Source organism: Nilaparvata lugens, chromosome 11, assembly GCF_014356525.2.
Source record: "Nilaparvata lugens isolate BPH chromosome 11, ASM1435652v1, whole genome shotgun sequence".
NCBI classification, from domain to species: domain Eukaryota; kingdom Metazoa; phylum Arthropoda; class Insecta; order Hemiptera; family Delphacidae; genus Nilaparvata; species Nilaparvata lugens.
Genome location: NC_052514.1, coordinates 34,453,714 through 34,469,322, shown reverse-complemented (window position 1 = coordinate 34,469,322; position 15,609 = coordinate 34,453,714). Strand labels below are relative to the sequence as shown.

Genomic DNA, 15,609 nt, shown 5'->3' with positions numbered 1-15,609 from the left:
CGAAAATCTTATCAGACTTGACCGTTGTAGAATGATGTCATCTAACTGAGCCAATAAACGAGTCTGCCCTCAGTGAAATGACGTCATTTTACAGTGGTTGAATTCAATATTGGATTCTCGTGCAAATAAGTCTTGGTGTTACAAACGTTTCTCTGTGTCTTGTATAAAACCATAGAGAAACAATAGCGTACCGGTAAGTGGATATCCCATGGTATAAGTCGTTTATGTTGCAACTTTTACTGTTATCTCAAGCCGATTACTGTCGTTTATTGTCGAATTTTACTGTTCTATTGGGGTGAGAGTGTATGAGCGGCAAAGTATGAGAGACTACGAGCTTCACGGGAAAGAACTACGTGGACTATCGGCTTGAGATAACAGTAAAAGTTGCGACATAAACTTCCTATACCATGGGATATCTTCTTACGCTATTGTTTCTCTATGATAAAACTTAGCCAGGTAAATACTTAGCTTTCTGAGAGCTCTTGAGAGTATCCACATCACAAATTTACAAATAATAAGGGTGAGACCATATTAGGCGCTTTTTCAGACGGGTCGGCAGGGCAGGAACCTCTCTGATTCACTGAGTATCAGCTAATTATCGAATTAAACATCATGGAGTTTTGCAAAACTGGTCACAAATTAAAATCGTTCAAACTCTCAGGCATGATTTAGTACTTGACGAGAGGAACAATAATATGTCATCACATTGGCCAAATTCACTCCTATTTTTGAGTTATAGCCTAAGCATTTGAAGATGAGTGATTTTTCTGATCTGAGAGAAGAGGTAAGATTTTATGTTCCAGTGAATAACTCACCCTGTATTGTAGCGAAACGTCTCATATTATAGCACAACACTTGTTAGGTCAACCTCTATCTATAGCCCGAATATCAACCAAAATCTGGGAGATTTGCATTTTTCATAACAGAAGCCCGGTTGCACAAAAGCCTGTTGAGTTTTAATCAAGATTAAATACCAAGAAAACATTATCAGAGAAGCCTTCTCTAATAACATTTTCTTGGCATATTCAATCATGATTAAAACTCAACAGACTTTTGTGCTACCGGGCCTCTGTCCGTGTGATTGCTCTGATTGTTTATCGAGGAATTCAATCACAATTAAAATTTAATAGGCTTTAAAGCAACCGGCATGTAGAGTTTTAACTGCCCAACGTAATGATCTATCAATCTGTAAATTAAATAAAAATACTAAGAAATTGTCAAAAACCAAAGATTTTATTGAAAGTTAGAAAGACTGGTTTCGGTTGTTACACCATTGTCAATCTCTAACAAACTCATAAGAAGTAATGTCTGACAATGGTGTGGTAACAACCGAAACCGGTCTTTCTAACTTTCAATAAAATATTTGGTTTTTGAGTCTCTAATTTATTTCTTAGTCTTTCTAATTAGTATTAATTTGAATAATTACCACAATATCAACTTCTCAACTACACTAAAAGAATCTGTATTTTTTTCGATATAAGTTCACAAAAATGAACTAGGCTACCATTGATACTCTCAAATGAACTATGAATGAAACTAAAAATGAACTATCATTGGTACTCTCATATGATACCTAATAATATCCATTATATTATAAATCATCATGTTATTACCGTTTTGATGATATTAAATCAGTCACTCGCAAGTGATGCTTGTTGAAGATCAATTTTCACACAATATCAACAGAAATCTATAATAGATCTTGGTATTCCATAATAAATTACATTTTTTAAGGTTTTGGTAGCTTCTAGCCTACTTCCACAAAAAACCTTTAATTCTTGTTGCCTATAGAAATAATTAAGAGTGATTATTTATTTAGTAGAGTGCTCACTCTAATCTACTGGGTCTGTCATTCAACTAACGACTGCAATGAGTTCAGAAAGAGTGAAATAAAAGGTACTGAAAAGGAATGAATATTAGCATCTTACATAGTTTGACCAAGATACTCACGCATTCAAAAATTGGTGAGTGTCTGTCAGACACGTAGGTACTGCATACACACCAAGGGTTATCAGTTTGTAGAGTGAATATTTATGTTGTGGAAGGAACTTTTCCTTAATTGAAGAGACTTGAGATATTGTCAAAAAATCAATTGTATTTAAATAAAAATAATTACTTCACAGGATCATGCTTTTGAGTGTGCTCACACATCCTCTTACAGCTGATTGGCTAAGCATGCTCCTGTGGAGTAATAATTTTTATTAGAATAAAGTGAATTTTTTGACAATATCTCTTCTTCTTCTTCTGCTAGTGCCTATTCGTTCCGAATATTGGCGATCAGCCTGACTATGGTTATCTTATTTACAGCCATCCTGAAAAGTTCTGATGTAGTTTTGAAGAACCAGGTACGCAGGTTTTTCAGCCATGATATTCTCCTTCTTCCTGGTCCTTTTCTGCCATAGATCTTTCCTTGGATAACGGATTTCAGCAGGCCGTATTTTTCTTCATTACGCTTGATATGGCCGAAATATGCAAGCTTCCTGCTCTTGATGATGTTCATCACTTCCAAATCATTATCCATTCGCTCCAATACAGCTTTGTTGGTCACTCTGTCCATCCATGAAATTCTCAACACTCTTCTATACAGCCACATCTCAAAAGCCTCGAGTCTTTTTTCAGTTGACTTGGTCAATGTCCATGACTCCATCCCATAGAAGAGTATTGCGACAATATCTCAAGTCTCTTCAATAATAGGCTATGTATAGCTTGAAGTAGCAGACTATCTGAGCGCGTCGATCCGAGGAAAGTGCAGGAAAATAAATATTATCAACACCAAATTATGAGCTTATCAATATCAAATTTTTATTAGAAAAGAATTCACATTTCAGCTTGACTCAAATTGACAAAAAATGGTCTACCTAACTCGATTCGAGTGGAAATATCAAGATTACAGTCCAATGGTGGACCATAATGTACATAGGTTTTGATTGGCTAAACAGCGGTTCAAGGCATAGGAGATGATTGACACTATAGTACCATATACAATAAACAATGTAGTTGCTCATACAATTAATCTATTAGTTATAAAACTTCAAAGATAATCATTACCTATACAGAAAGTCACATATATTTCTACAACTTCAGAGATACTTTAGTTGATACTTCAGCTCTTATGTAATAACAATAATTGTTTCAATGAGCACAATCTAGATTGTTTATTCTACAATAGGCTACAGTTGTAGTAAATATACAACTTCAAAGACAATTATCATTAATAAAGAAAATCAAATATATTTCTACATCAAAGATACTTTAGCTGACCTACTTCAGTTTATAAAAGTGAAGTAAAGCAATATTAAAATTCATCAAAATTCAAATGATATGATATTTGAGAATTTTTAAAGTAGTAATCGCTCAATTGTCTTTAAAGCGATATTGACATTTTATAATTGGCTATTTTAAAATTCAAATGACAATATAATTGTCGATATTTGAGATTTTTGTTTCAATTTTTGAGCAGTTTCTGTCTTTGAAGAGTAAAGCAATATAAAAATCCATCAAAATTCAAATGATATGATATTTGAGAATTTTTAAAGTACTAATCACTGAATTGTCTTTAGCAATATCAACTTTTTCAAGTGGCTTTTCAGCATTGCTATGGAACAATTTGAATGTTTTAAAGCAATATCAACATTTTATCATTGGCTTATCAGCTATAAAATTTGAATGACATTAATAAATTGTCAGAGAATCCTATGTTAGTATAGTACCTATTGAAGAAAAAAAGGACAGAGATTGTCATAATATTTGAGAACTTGAGCAAAATATAATATAAAAAAAAATACAGTATAAGAATTAGTCATTGTCATGATATTTGAGCATCTGCACAATAATTATTGTCTAGGAAGAAGGTAGTATTGGACTAAAAAATTTGAGAATATCAATAATAATTGTCTATGAAGTTGAAGTGGCATTGGACCAAAGTGTCAACCATCCCCGTTTGTCACCAGATGTTGGGTTAGCATGAATTAAGCCTTGGTGACAATTGGTGCACCAGCGTAGGCCTGAGGGGCAACTGCCGAATATCCGGGGTAGCCTGCGAATCCTGCGGCGGGGAAAGCTGATTCGTATTTGGCGGGAAAGTATTTGCCATCGTCAGCATGATAGGCAGTAGCTGCAGCTCCCTTGTAACCTATCAACAAATAATTGTTTCATTGTCAGTCATGAAAATACATCAATGATTTAAGGTCATTACACATGCTGGAAATAGGTATGTTTTTGGAAGATGTAACCGTCCTATCTCACTACCTCCATAAACAAGACCATAGTACATTCTGGTGACGTCAGCACAGGTAGGGCTCCCATACACATTAGCTGATTAGATCAGCTCAAATCAACCAATTTTCACTTTCCTTGCCCTATTACCATAGGTAAGGGAAGTATTGCTTTCCGAAATAAAATGAGGTACCCCAATTTCTAAATTTCTATACGTTTCAAGGTCCCCTGAGTCCAAAAAAGTGTTTTTTTTTTGGTATTAGTCTGTATGTGTGAGTGTGTATGAGTGTATTTGCGTCTGTGTACACGATATCTCATCTCCCAATCAACGTAATGACTCGAAATTTGGAACTTGAGGTCCTTACAATATAAGGATCCGTCACGAACAATTTTGATGAAATGCAATTCAATATGGCGGCTAAAATGACGAAAATGTTGTCAAAAACAGGGTTTTTCGCGGTTTTCTCAAAAACGGCTCCAACGATTTCGATCAAATTTATACCTAGAATAGTCATTGATAAGCTCTATCAACTGCCTTAAGTCCCATATCTGTAAAAATTTCAGGAGCTCCGCCATCTATGCAAAGTTTGATTTCAGATTCCCAATTATCAGGCTTCAGATACAATTTAAACAAAAAAAAATCAAGTGGAATAGATTGGGCATGAAAATCTCTACAAGTAATGTTCAGTAACTTTCACCTAAATTTGAAAATAAGCTCTAAATTCGAGAAAATGTGATTATTCAATTGCAAACAGTTGATTCTATTAGATAATTCACTACATATGAAGAGATAGCAGACCTCGTGTGTCTCCAGCGTCATTGTCCTGTCACCAGCTGGCACAGATCTTTGAATATAGACTTGAGATAGATTAGACTTAAGATGTACAGAATGGCCTGACCAGTACAGAATGGCAATATAGCAGCCATTGTATCCCTGCCACTGGATGCCTTTTCTGCTGTGCATGTCCATCCCAAGTCGGAAGTTAATTTGAACAAAGTATAGACATGTTTCCATAAGCAACTGTGAAGTATTATGACTGGACGTGCCTGATCATGACTTGTCTTGTCTTGACTAACTGATGTGCACCTAGCCTAAGACAGTTTGAATTACTCTACAGAATTTGTGCTAATCATAAGTAAATCTTCAGCTTACCTCCATAGAAAGCGTTTTTGTATGCTGAGTAGGCAGGGTTGATGGCAGCGGCTCCAGTTGAGTAGGGGTAAGCTCCAGCGGAATAGGGGTAAGCTCCAGCGGTGGGGTAAGCAGCTCCATGGATTCCGGTAGCAGAGTAGGGGTAGGCTCCAGCAGCAGGGTATGCTCCAGCCTTGTATCCAGGGTAGGAAGCCACGGCAGAGTAGGGGTAGGCACTGTTAGCATGGAGAGCAGAGTAGGGGTATTTGGCAGCGTTCAAACCTTGGTAAGCGGTAGCGGAGTAGGGGTAAGCTCCAGCGGAGTAGGGGTAGGCTCCAGCAGAGTAAGCTCCAGCAGAGTGGGGGTAAGCTCCAGCAGAGTGGGGGTAAGCAGTAGCGGAGTAAGCTCCAGCAGAGTAGGGGTAAGCTCCAGCAGAGTGGGGGTAAGCTCCAGCAGAGTAGGGGTAGGCAGCAGAGGCAGAGTAGGGGAAAGCACCCTTGTAGGCAGCTGCATTGTAACCAGCTGCTCCAAAGGCTGGGTATGCTCCAGCATGGCTGGCATAAGGGTAGCCGGTGCCTGGGGCGATGGCTGGAACAAGAACAAAAAAATATTATATGAAATAGATAATTGATAAAAACAATATAAAAATCTTGAAGTACCCTTTATTTTTAAAAACTTTAAAATAGTGTTTTTATGAAATAGATAATCTATCTCAAATACAGACCCTTAGGGTTCCATATGGGCGATTAAGAAAAGTAGATGAGTAGATTTGTCATGTTCTCTGGAGCCGAGAACAATAATAAATTAATATCAATTGCCTATGCTTTTCACCCATCGTATGTTCCTTGCTATTTGTGTTGATGTGCTGCTCTATATTGAAGACAAACCTTATTCATGGACTATTCGGTAGGACTACAATATATTGTCCATGTTCATACGCATTTAACTAGACCATAGAGAAAATCAAGTGGAATAGATTGGGCATGAAAATCTCTACAAGTAATGTTCAGTAACTTTCACCTAAATTTGAAAATAAGCTCTAAATTCGAGAAAATGTGATTATTCAATTGCAAACTGTTGGCAACTGTTGATTCTATTAAATAATTCACTATGAAGAGATAGCAGACCTCGTGTGTCTCCAGCGTCATTGTCCTGTCACCAGCTGGCACAGATCTTTGAATATAGACTTGAGATAGATTAGACTTGAGATGTACAGAATGACCTAACCAGTACAGAATGGCAACATAGCAGCCATTGTATCCCTGCCACTGGATGCCTTTTCTGCTGTGCATGTCCATCCCAAGTTGGAAGTTGATTTGAACAAAGTATAGACATGTCTTCATAAGCAACTGTGAAGTACCTATTATGACTGGACGTGCCTGATCATGACTTGTCTTGTCTTGACTAACTGATGTGCACCTAGCCTAAGACAGTTTGAATTACTCTACAGAATTTGTGCTAATCATAAGCTAAATGTGCTTCAGCTTACCTCCATAGAAAGCGTTCTTGTATGCTGAGTAGGCAGGGTTGATGGCAGCGGCTCCAGTTGAGTAGGGGTAAGCTCCAGCGGAATAGGGGTAAGCTCCAGCGGTGGGGTAAGCAGCTCCATGGATTCCGGTAGCAGAGTAGGGGTAGGCTCCAGCAGCAGGGTATGCTCCAGCCTTGTATCCAGGGTAGGAAGCCACGGCAGAGTAGGGGTAGGCACTGTTAGCATGGAGAGCAGAGTAGGGGTATTTGGCAGCGTTCAAACCCTGGTAAGCGGTAGCGGAGTAGGGGTAAGCTCCAGCGGAGTAGGGGTAGGCTCCAGCAGAGTAAGCTCCAGCAGAGTGGGGGTAGGCTCCAGCAGCAGAGTAGGGGTAGGCTCCAGCAGAGTAAGCTCCAGCAGAGTAGGGGTAAGCTGCAGCAGAGTGGGGGTAAGCTCCAGCGGAGTAGGGGTAGGCAGCAGAGGCAGAGTAGGGGAAGGCGCCCTTGTAGGCAGCTGCGTTGTAACCAGCTGCTCCAAAGGCTGGGTATGCTCCGGCATGACTGGCGTAAGGGTAGCCGGTGCCTGGGGCGATGGCTGGAACAAGAACAAAAAAATAAATATTATATTACAGTATTATATGAAATAGATAATTAATAAAAACAATATAAAAATCTTGAAGTACCCTTTATTTTTAAAAACTTTAAGATAGTGTTTTTATGAAATAGATAATCTATCTCAAATACAGACCCTTAGGGTTCCATATGGGCGATTAAGAAAAGTAGATGAGTAGATTTGTCATGTTCTCTGGAGCCAAGAACAATAATAAATTAATATCAATTGCCTATGCTTTTCACCCATCGTATGTTCCTTGCTATTTGTGTTGATGTGCTGCTCTATATTGAAGACAAACCTTATTCATGGACTATTCGGTAGGACTACAATATATTGTCCATGTTCATACGCATTTAACTAGACCATAGAGAAAAGATAGCATTAGAAGATATCTCATAGTTTGTTCCAAATTTTCAAGCCTATTTTTTGTTAAGTCAAGCCGATTTCTGTCTACTGTATAATAACTGTTTTGGCCGGATGAGAGTGTAAGAATGGCACAGTATGAGAGACTACCTGCGTCACATAGCTTCACGAAAAAGAACTACTAGAACTATCGGCTTGAGTTAACCGTGAAATTTGAAACATAAACGCTCTATATCATGGGATTGGATTGGAACTGTGTGTTGGACATCCAGTCATCATTTGACAAGAAATATACAATATTTGAATAAAATTCCAATTCCACGTATGTTGAAAAAAGTGATGTTCTAACACCTCGTACAATCTAATTTATTTTTTATATTTTTATAAGAATGATTTCATTAAAGATTATATCTTCTTATGCTATATTTTCTCTATGACTAGACCCAATATCCATCAAAATAGGTAGTGATAATGAAATACAATCTCATTATTCCCAAATGATGTAACAAACCGCTTTATACAAAGATAATTGACCACAGCTCTCTTTTTTCTACTACACACTGTCAGCATTGTTTAGCATGGGAAGCATTGATGCTATTCATAAGGATTTCTGACAGTTTGTGATGAATCTCACTAAATATAGGTACAGAACTCTACAAGGTTGTAGCACCTTTTTAATAATCTCAGCACCTCCATTCATCTCAACGCTTTTCTCTGCATGAATGAGCTGGAGAGGGCCTTGGCCAAGAATATAGTGAGGTCCACGTCATAATGGCAGTGTTTAATTAGCAATCGTATCGCTATCCTTGTCTACCATTCGACAAAGCGGATAGCGCTATCTCTTTCTCGCTTTGCTCTGTTGCTAGATCGTCTTTTAACAATGTAGAATTGATAACTAGTTAACAAAATATTTCATCTAAATTATGTAAATTCATTATGAAATTATTGGAGAATATAATTTCTTGCTTGATGGAATATGATTGATACCGGTATATCTGATTTAATATTAGATGTTTATTCTTGTTAAGAATAATCAATTATATTTTATTCGTCAAGGACATATATGATTTGTCAATTATTGAAAAAAACATCTTCTTAAAGGAGTTAACCATATTTTCTAAATTGTTGAAAAACGATCTAGCATTTCGGAGCTAGAAAAGGATAGCGGCATCTGCTTTGTCGAAAGATAGACGAGGATAGCAACACCAATGTTAATCAAATAGTGCCATCATAACGTGGACCTTACTATAGCAAGATGATGTTGTCTCCAAAGAGATATTGTAAATAAATAAATAAATAAAATGATACAAAGAGGATGATAAGATGATACAAAGATGATTCTAAATTGAAACAAAGATGATGCAAAGACGATACGAAGATGATTCTAAGATGAAGCAAAGATGATGCAAAGATGGTACTTAGATGATAGACAAGGATGATGAAGATGATACAAAGATGACACAAAGATCATACTAGGATTATAGATAAGGATAGCAACACCAATGTTGATCAAATACTTCCACTATAACGTGGACCTCACTAGGCCTATAGTTTCACATTTCACACAACTATAGTCACACGAAACCGCAAGACCGATTTGAAAGAGTGACTCTGTGATCACAATGTGAGGTCCTTGGTAACAGATGGTCGAGGTGATATTGTCCCTGATTCATCAAGCGAATAACATTAATTGTCGGCTGAAATTTTTCAGGTACAATGATTCTTTCACACAGAAAAGTTGGTTCATGAATGTCTCTGTGATTCAACCTACTTAGCAAGGCGTGTGTGACCTTGAGAAGATTTCGAGGAAAGCTGTTTGTATTTTATGGGCTCATATGAACGGAACGGTAAAACAGAGTGCACACACATTTTTTATGAGTATACACAGTACTTGTATTTGCTGTTCTTCCTGATCTTCCATATCCAGATATTCTCTCAGTTTTTCTCTTTTCTTCATATTCCTCCTCTTCTTCTTCTTCTTCTTCTTCTTCTTCTTTTCTTCATCTTCTTATTTTTTCAAATGGATCTATCTTTTCCTCTACGAGTAAATTCCTTACCTTCTTGAATATGCACTTCTCAAAGGAGTACTTGTGAAGCATCATCTCATTCTATCCCAATCTTCTCTTTCCTTTCCTTACAGCTGTCTTCTTTATCCCTTTCAACTCGATACTCTATACTCGATTATCAAATTCTATTATTGTTCTCTACTATTTCATATTTTTATCAGTTTATTTTACTGGTCTATTATTTGTTTCTCATACCTCATTTCAAGTCTCCATTTCCCTCTATTCTGTTTCCTACTTTGCTTTTTTGTCGTTTTCTTCGTGTCCATACTGTCATCTTTTTTCCTATCTCAATTTTTTTTATTTCATTTTCTTCGTGTTTTTTCCATCCCAACACCTTACAGTCTTATAATCTCCTTTTCCTCTGTGTAAAATCTCCTCATAAAAACTCCCTGAAATATTATTAACTTATATTATACCTACTTACTCTGAGTTTAAACTTGATTCCATGCCTCAAATCTCGAGACCTCTCAATTTTAAAATAGTGTTAAATGGGAGTGAAGAAGACCGAAATGGCTCTTAATTATTATCATGTTATGTGATATTATTTTTTGTCCAAGAATCAAGAATTATATCATTTCTAGAGATTTATCCTGAACTGAAATAAAAATTATTAGTGCCAGAAATCATCATTGAACGCAGTTGAGAAGCAGAGATGTTGAAGAATTTTTCCATAATTGAATAGAATCATACTGTGAATTATCAATCATCATAAGAATTATTACTATTTCACGAATTATCAATCATACAGTTCTATTATAAATCAACCTGACTTACTATTTGATGAGTCAACACACGGCTAAATGGATCAATATTTCCAATAATTTAATAATTATCAACAATACAACTGTTTCTTAATGGGTTAGCCAAACAAAATGGCATCTAAATCCTGACGTTTCAATGTCAGCCAATGAGAAGCTGTGAAAATTTGGAGGGCACTACGAACTCTCTCCAACTCGTCTGTGATTGCTGGTAACTTTTTTCAGTTGAGAAATGATGTTGTTGATGATGATGATGATGATAAAGTCAGATAAATTAACATCGACCATTAGAATTTGAGTGAGAGAGTGAGAATGAGGAGTTCTGGATGTTTCATATCTAGAATAATCTGAGAAAACAGAGTTCAAAACATGAACTACTATTTTAAATAATCTTTACTTTGATAAAGGGAAGAACTGATTCCTACACGTACGGGATAGGAAAATTATGTTTGACGCATCATCACGTCTCAACTACTGGACTGATTAAACTTGAAATTTTGCATATCGATTCTTAATTAACCGAGGATGGTCATAGGCCTATTTTAAATTCTTCAAGATTCCATTACGTCAAGTTTTCAGTTTGTCAAGTTTTAAAATGACCCTTGGAAAGCACCTGTGTATGAGAAAATAGCGTTCTAAACAGTGAACTGCTATTGCAAATAAAACAGAATATAAAGCTGCGTGTACACCAAGTTATAAACAAAATGTTAATAACTTAATCCTTATAGATTCTATTAGATTGAACATAACTTATCATACACATGATGAACATACGTGTTTGTCAAGTTCCGATCAATCTAATAGAATCTAAGGATCAAGTTATTGATATTTTGTTTACAACTTTGGTGTAAACGCAGCTAAAGTGTACTCATGGTGGAACAGAATAAGACACTAGCTATCTGGAAATTCAACAGACAATTAAACAAGCCCAGTTTCTTTTAATGAGCTAAGCTGTGCCAAGATCGCAGATAAAGTAGTGAAACTCATCCTAATCAGTCACCATTGGTTAAAAGGAAGCTATTGCTGCTATTAATAAGAAACCCTGACAGTTTAAAGTGGGTCTCACTGTATAGCGAACTATGGAGTGCAGACACTCCATTATTAATGGAGCCGCTTGACCTCACCTGTATCCTTTATTCATCCTTAAGGATGTTAAGGATGTCGGCTTGTAGCCAATGATTAATATTCGACTTCCTTTGCCGAAAAATGATTGTTCGTGTCAATCACAATGATATCTATCCTTCAATGGCCGATTCTTTTGTACGTCCATTCTTCGATAGATTTCTAGGTCATAGGGGAATTAGTTTGAGCAATAGTTTTTATATTTTAGCCGTACAATGATTGAATATAATAGTGCTTAATAATTATAATTTTCCTAGTATGAGCAAAGGAAGACAGAACATAGAAAACATTATTTCAAACAACTAACCACCTAATGACTTACCAAACACTAACTAATTGATAATACGCTCAAAAAAACTAACAAAACCTACTATAGAACATGGTACGCCAAAGTGGAGTAGGTCAATTTCCACACAGAAAAAAGTAGAGGACACATTATAAGAATTTTTTGTAACTAACTATTGTATGTAATATCGTAATTTATCTAATATTTTGTGTAATTATTGATGTTGTAGTTTTTTGGGAAATTAACATTTATTCATTTATTATTTATTTATTTTAAAGTTCTTTACTTTAGAACTAGCTTACTTTTGGAATTAGTAGATAAAAAATGGTGAACAAACACCTTGTTTGAGAGTAGAGCTGTTAGAACACTGTATGAGGCTAGACGATTTTGTATAAATTTATTATGTTGTACTAGCAGGTAACCCGTGCTCTGCAAGTATCTATTTAAAACTTGAAAAACTGAAAACTTGACATAATGGAAGTTTGAAGAATTGAAAATAGGCCTATAAACATCCACGGTTAATTAAGAATCTATATGCAAAAATTTCAAGTTAATCAGTCCAGTAGTTTGGACGTGATGATGCATCAATAGTTATTTGTATATCTAGAGTGAAAAGTACGACTTTTTCTCCTGTGGGAAAAGTTTGAAGCCCGAGGCGAAGACGAGGGCAGCAATTTTCCTGAGGAGAAAAAGTATTTTTCGCTCGTGATGTACACAACATTTTTCCTCTATCTACATTTTTTTATAGACACAGCAATAAATCATTCTAATAACTTACGTTTTGGTGACAAGATTCCTAACAACATAACCTAAATCTAAAACCTAAAACCGGTCGTCTGATTGGCACTGCCAATTGTGCTATCTATTGGCAAAAGTTGTAACAATTATATCAGCTGAGCAGCTACCAAAATGGCTGACTCCAGATCACGCGGTTCAGATTTGAATTGCAGATCAAAATCTATTGTTGGCTGGTATTTTGAATAGAATAAAATTTTTAAAAATTGTATGAATTTTTATCGTCTACTAATATTAAGAATATAATAATTATCATACAAATATATTTCATGAGTTATCAAATTTCTGGTTGTGGTATTGAATTCAGTTGACCAATGACAGACACCTCTATTATGCTTTCTCATCTGAGCTTAGACCTTCTAACCTATTACAATGTAAGTTCAAAATAGAGATGCCCCCATGTTATTTAAATGGAGTCACTTTTACTCCCTAGGGAGTTTTTCTGTTTTTTTACTACCAAGAGCGAAAAAGTGACACTTTAGTATTAGTTTCAGGGAGTAAGTAAGTACTTTAGACAGTAGGTGGAGGAAAACATAATTTTCCTATCCCGAAGTGTATGAGCCAGTTCTTTCCTTTATTATAGTAGATAAGTTACTCGCTTGGTGCTAACCTAATAAAGTGACAGATTTCAATCTTGTTCAGAAACCTTCCTCAACCTGAATGACAACCTGACAAAATTGGACTGGTTAATTATTTAGTTGTCAATTTTAACAATCTGTTTCGAAGAGGTAGCCTCTCTAGATATAGTTCCATATTAACAATGAATGTATTAATGTTCCATGAATGAAATTTAACATTAATTCTGAAAAATCTAGAAGGAAAATTAAAATTTGGGCTTCGAGTTGCACGAGATTGATATTTTTAGAATCTTTTGCAAAATCTGGAGTTCTAAATCATTCCAGTTTTTTCAGTGTGCAATTCACAAGTTGAAATGTTTTGTTGCGAACAAACAAACAAACACAACCCTACTCACCCTCTCTCTCTCTTATTATAAAGATGGATGAATATACAACATTATATAAATTATCACATGGATTTAATGATAAAAATGTATTTCTCATATTTCTGATTCAAGCAAAAAACTCCAATACTCCCAGAATACTAAACTATTAATATAGGTACTACTAATTCCAGTTTCAAAGTAAAGAACGTTAAACTAGGAAAAATATAATAATTATCAAGCACTACTTTATTCATGTATCCATCTATAACTTCGGTGATTTTTCCTATCCTATTTGTGATTTTATGACGAATAAATTGAATTTGAATCAGGATGATGAGGATGAATGAAATGATGATGCTTTGACGCTCTGTAATCTGTCTAATGAATAGATACATACAATTATTATCAAACGAAATCCAAATATTGACAACAGAGTAAACAGCTAGATGGAATAAATACCTGCAAGATATTTTTTATTAAATTCTTTTTATGTTTTACATACATTTTTAACCGTGATTTTTCTAATAAATCCTATCTTCGAGCTAATAAATTCAAAACTATTCCATTCCACTAGAGACTGCTCTGAGTGTGAATGAATGAATGAATGGATGAATGAACGAATGAATGAATGAATGAATGAATGAATGAATGAATGAATGGGAATGAATTTACCTGATGCCACCTCCTTCTTGTCACGTTCCCCCTCGTTGGAGGAGGCTGCTTCTTCACAGATAGCGACTCCAACCAGCGCCAAAAACAGCTGAAATATTGAAGAAAAATACAAGAATATTAGACAAACGAAGAAAATAATTATGACGGAAATACGCTTTTCCGTCTTAATTCTAATCTACTTTGCTTTAGTGAGATTCACTTTAAAATATCAGCTATTTCTGTTCGATAACACCAATGTTTCTTATTCAACAAATGCTGCAATTTTGGAGTGAAGCTCAATATTTTAATAAAGGACGACCTATAGCTTTTACGCATAGATGGAAATCTCTCTTCAGCATCAAATTATGATTGCCTTCATTAAAGTAGAAGATGAATTTGATTAGATTTGAGTACTGATATACGTGCGCTTTTTGATTAAACTTATTAGGAGGTGAAAGCAGATAAGCCCAAAATCTTCATTTCCCGAATTCTATGTCCAAAGTTAGGCCCCACTTAGACAAGAACTATCCAATTCAATTGAGAGATGGGAAAGATGTTGATGTGATTGTAGAAATGGTATATATAGTAGGCCAAGTACTGTCGTTACAAACTATTGTTCGGTACAGTCTATTAATCGGTCTGTGAAGAAAATGTTCTTGAGACATTCAGGGTTTAAAATTAGTATGATAAATGAATTGACCACAAAATAGTATCGAATTTCGCAGCACAGAAAAGTTGTTTTGTACAGTTGTAATTGTAAAACCTCATTCTTTTTGGATTATAAACCAAAAAACTTCGAGTCATGATAAATCTTTGAAGATTACATTTGGAGCATGATCATACTAGCTTACTCTGTTCAAGAGTATCGTGAAATTCTGTACAATCAACGAATAGGAAATATTTGGGGCTAAAGCGAAGCACAGGGTAATGATAATCCAAGTATTTGAAGAACGTTTCGTTTGATGGGTTATTACGGAAAATATATTTATGTGATTGGTGAAATATGAATACGAATACAAGGGTCTCGTCTGTTACTATTCTTCTAGTTTCATTTAAGAACCTATTGAACTTCAGCATGGATAATATGGAGATTTAATAATGCAATAAGATTTGCACAAAAGTTGAATTCATAAACAGTGTTTTCACGAGAGCAAATGTAGACTATTTTTAATCAATTTGTGCTATGCTAACCCAATTATCT

General features: G+C 35.5%; 1 protein-coding gene across 1 annotated transcript; it reads right to left on the bottom strand.

Annotated features, from left to right (window-relative positions):
• Positions 1-2,777: 2,777 nt before the first annotated feature.
• On the bottom strand, positions 2,778-14,517 carry LOC111052120 (annexin A7; the record flags this gene model as incomplete). The annotated part of the gene is given in 3 exon segments (XM_039438290.1): positions 2,778-4,132; positions 6,837-7,406; positions 14,430-14,517. Coding segments are annotated over 3 exon segments (822 nt in total), but the record flags the coding sequence as incomplete, so codon positions are not given.
• Positions 14,518-15,609: the final 1,092 nt, after the last annotated feature.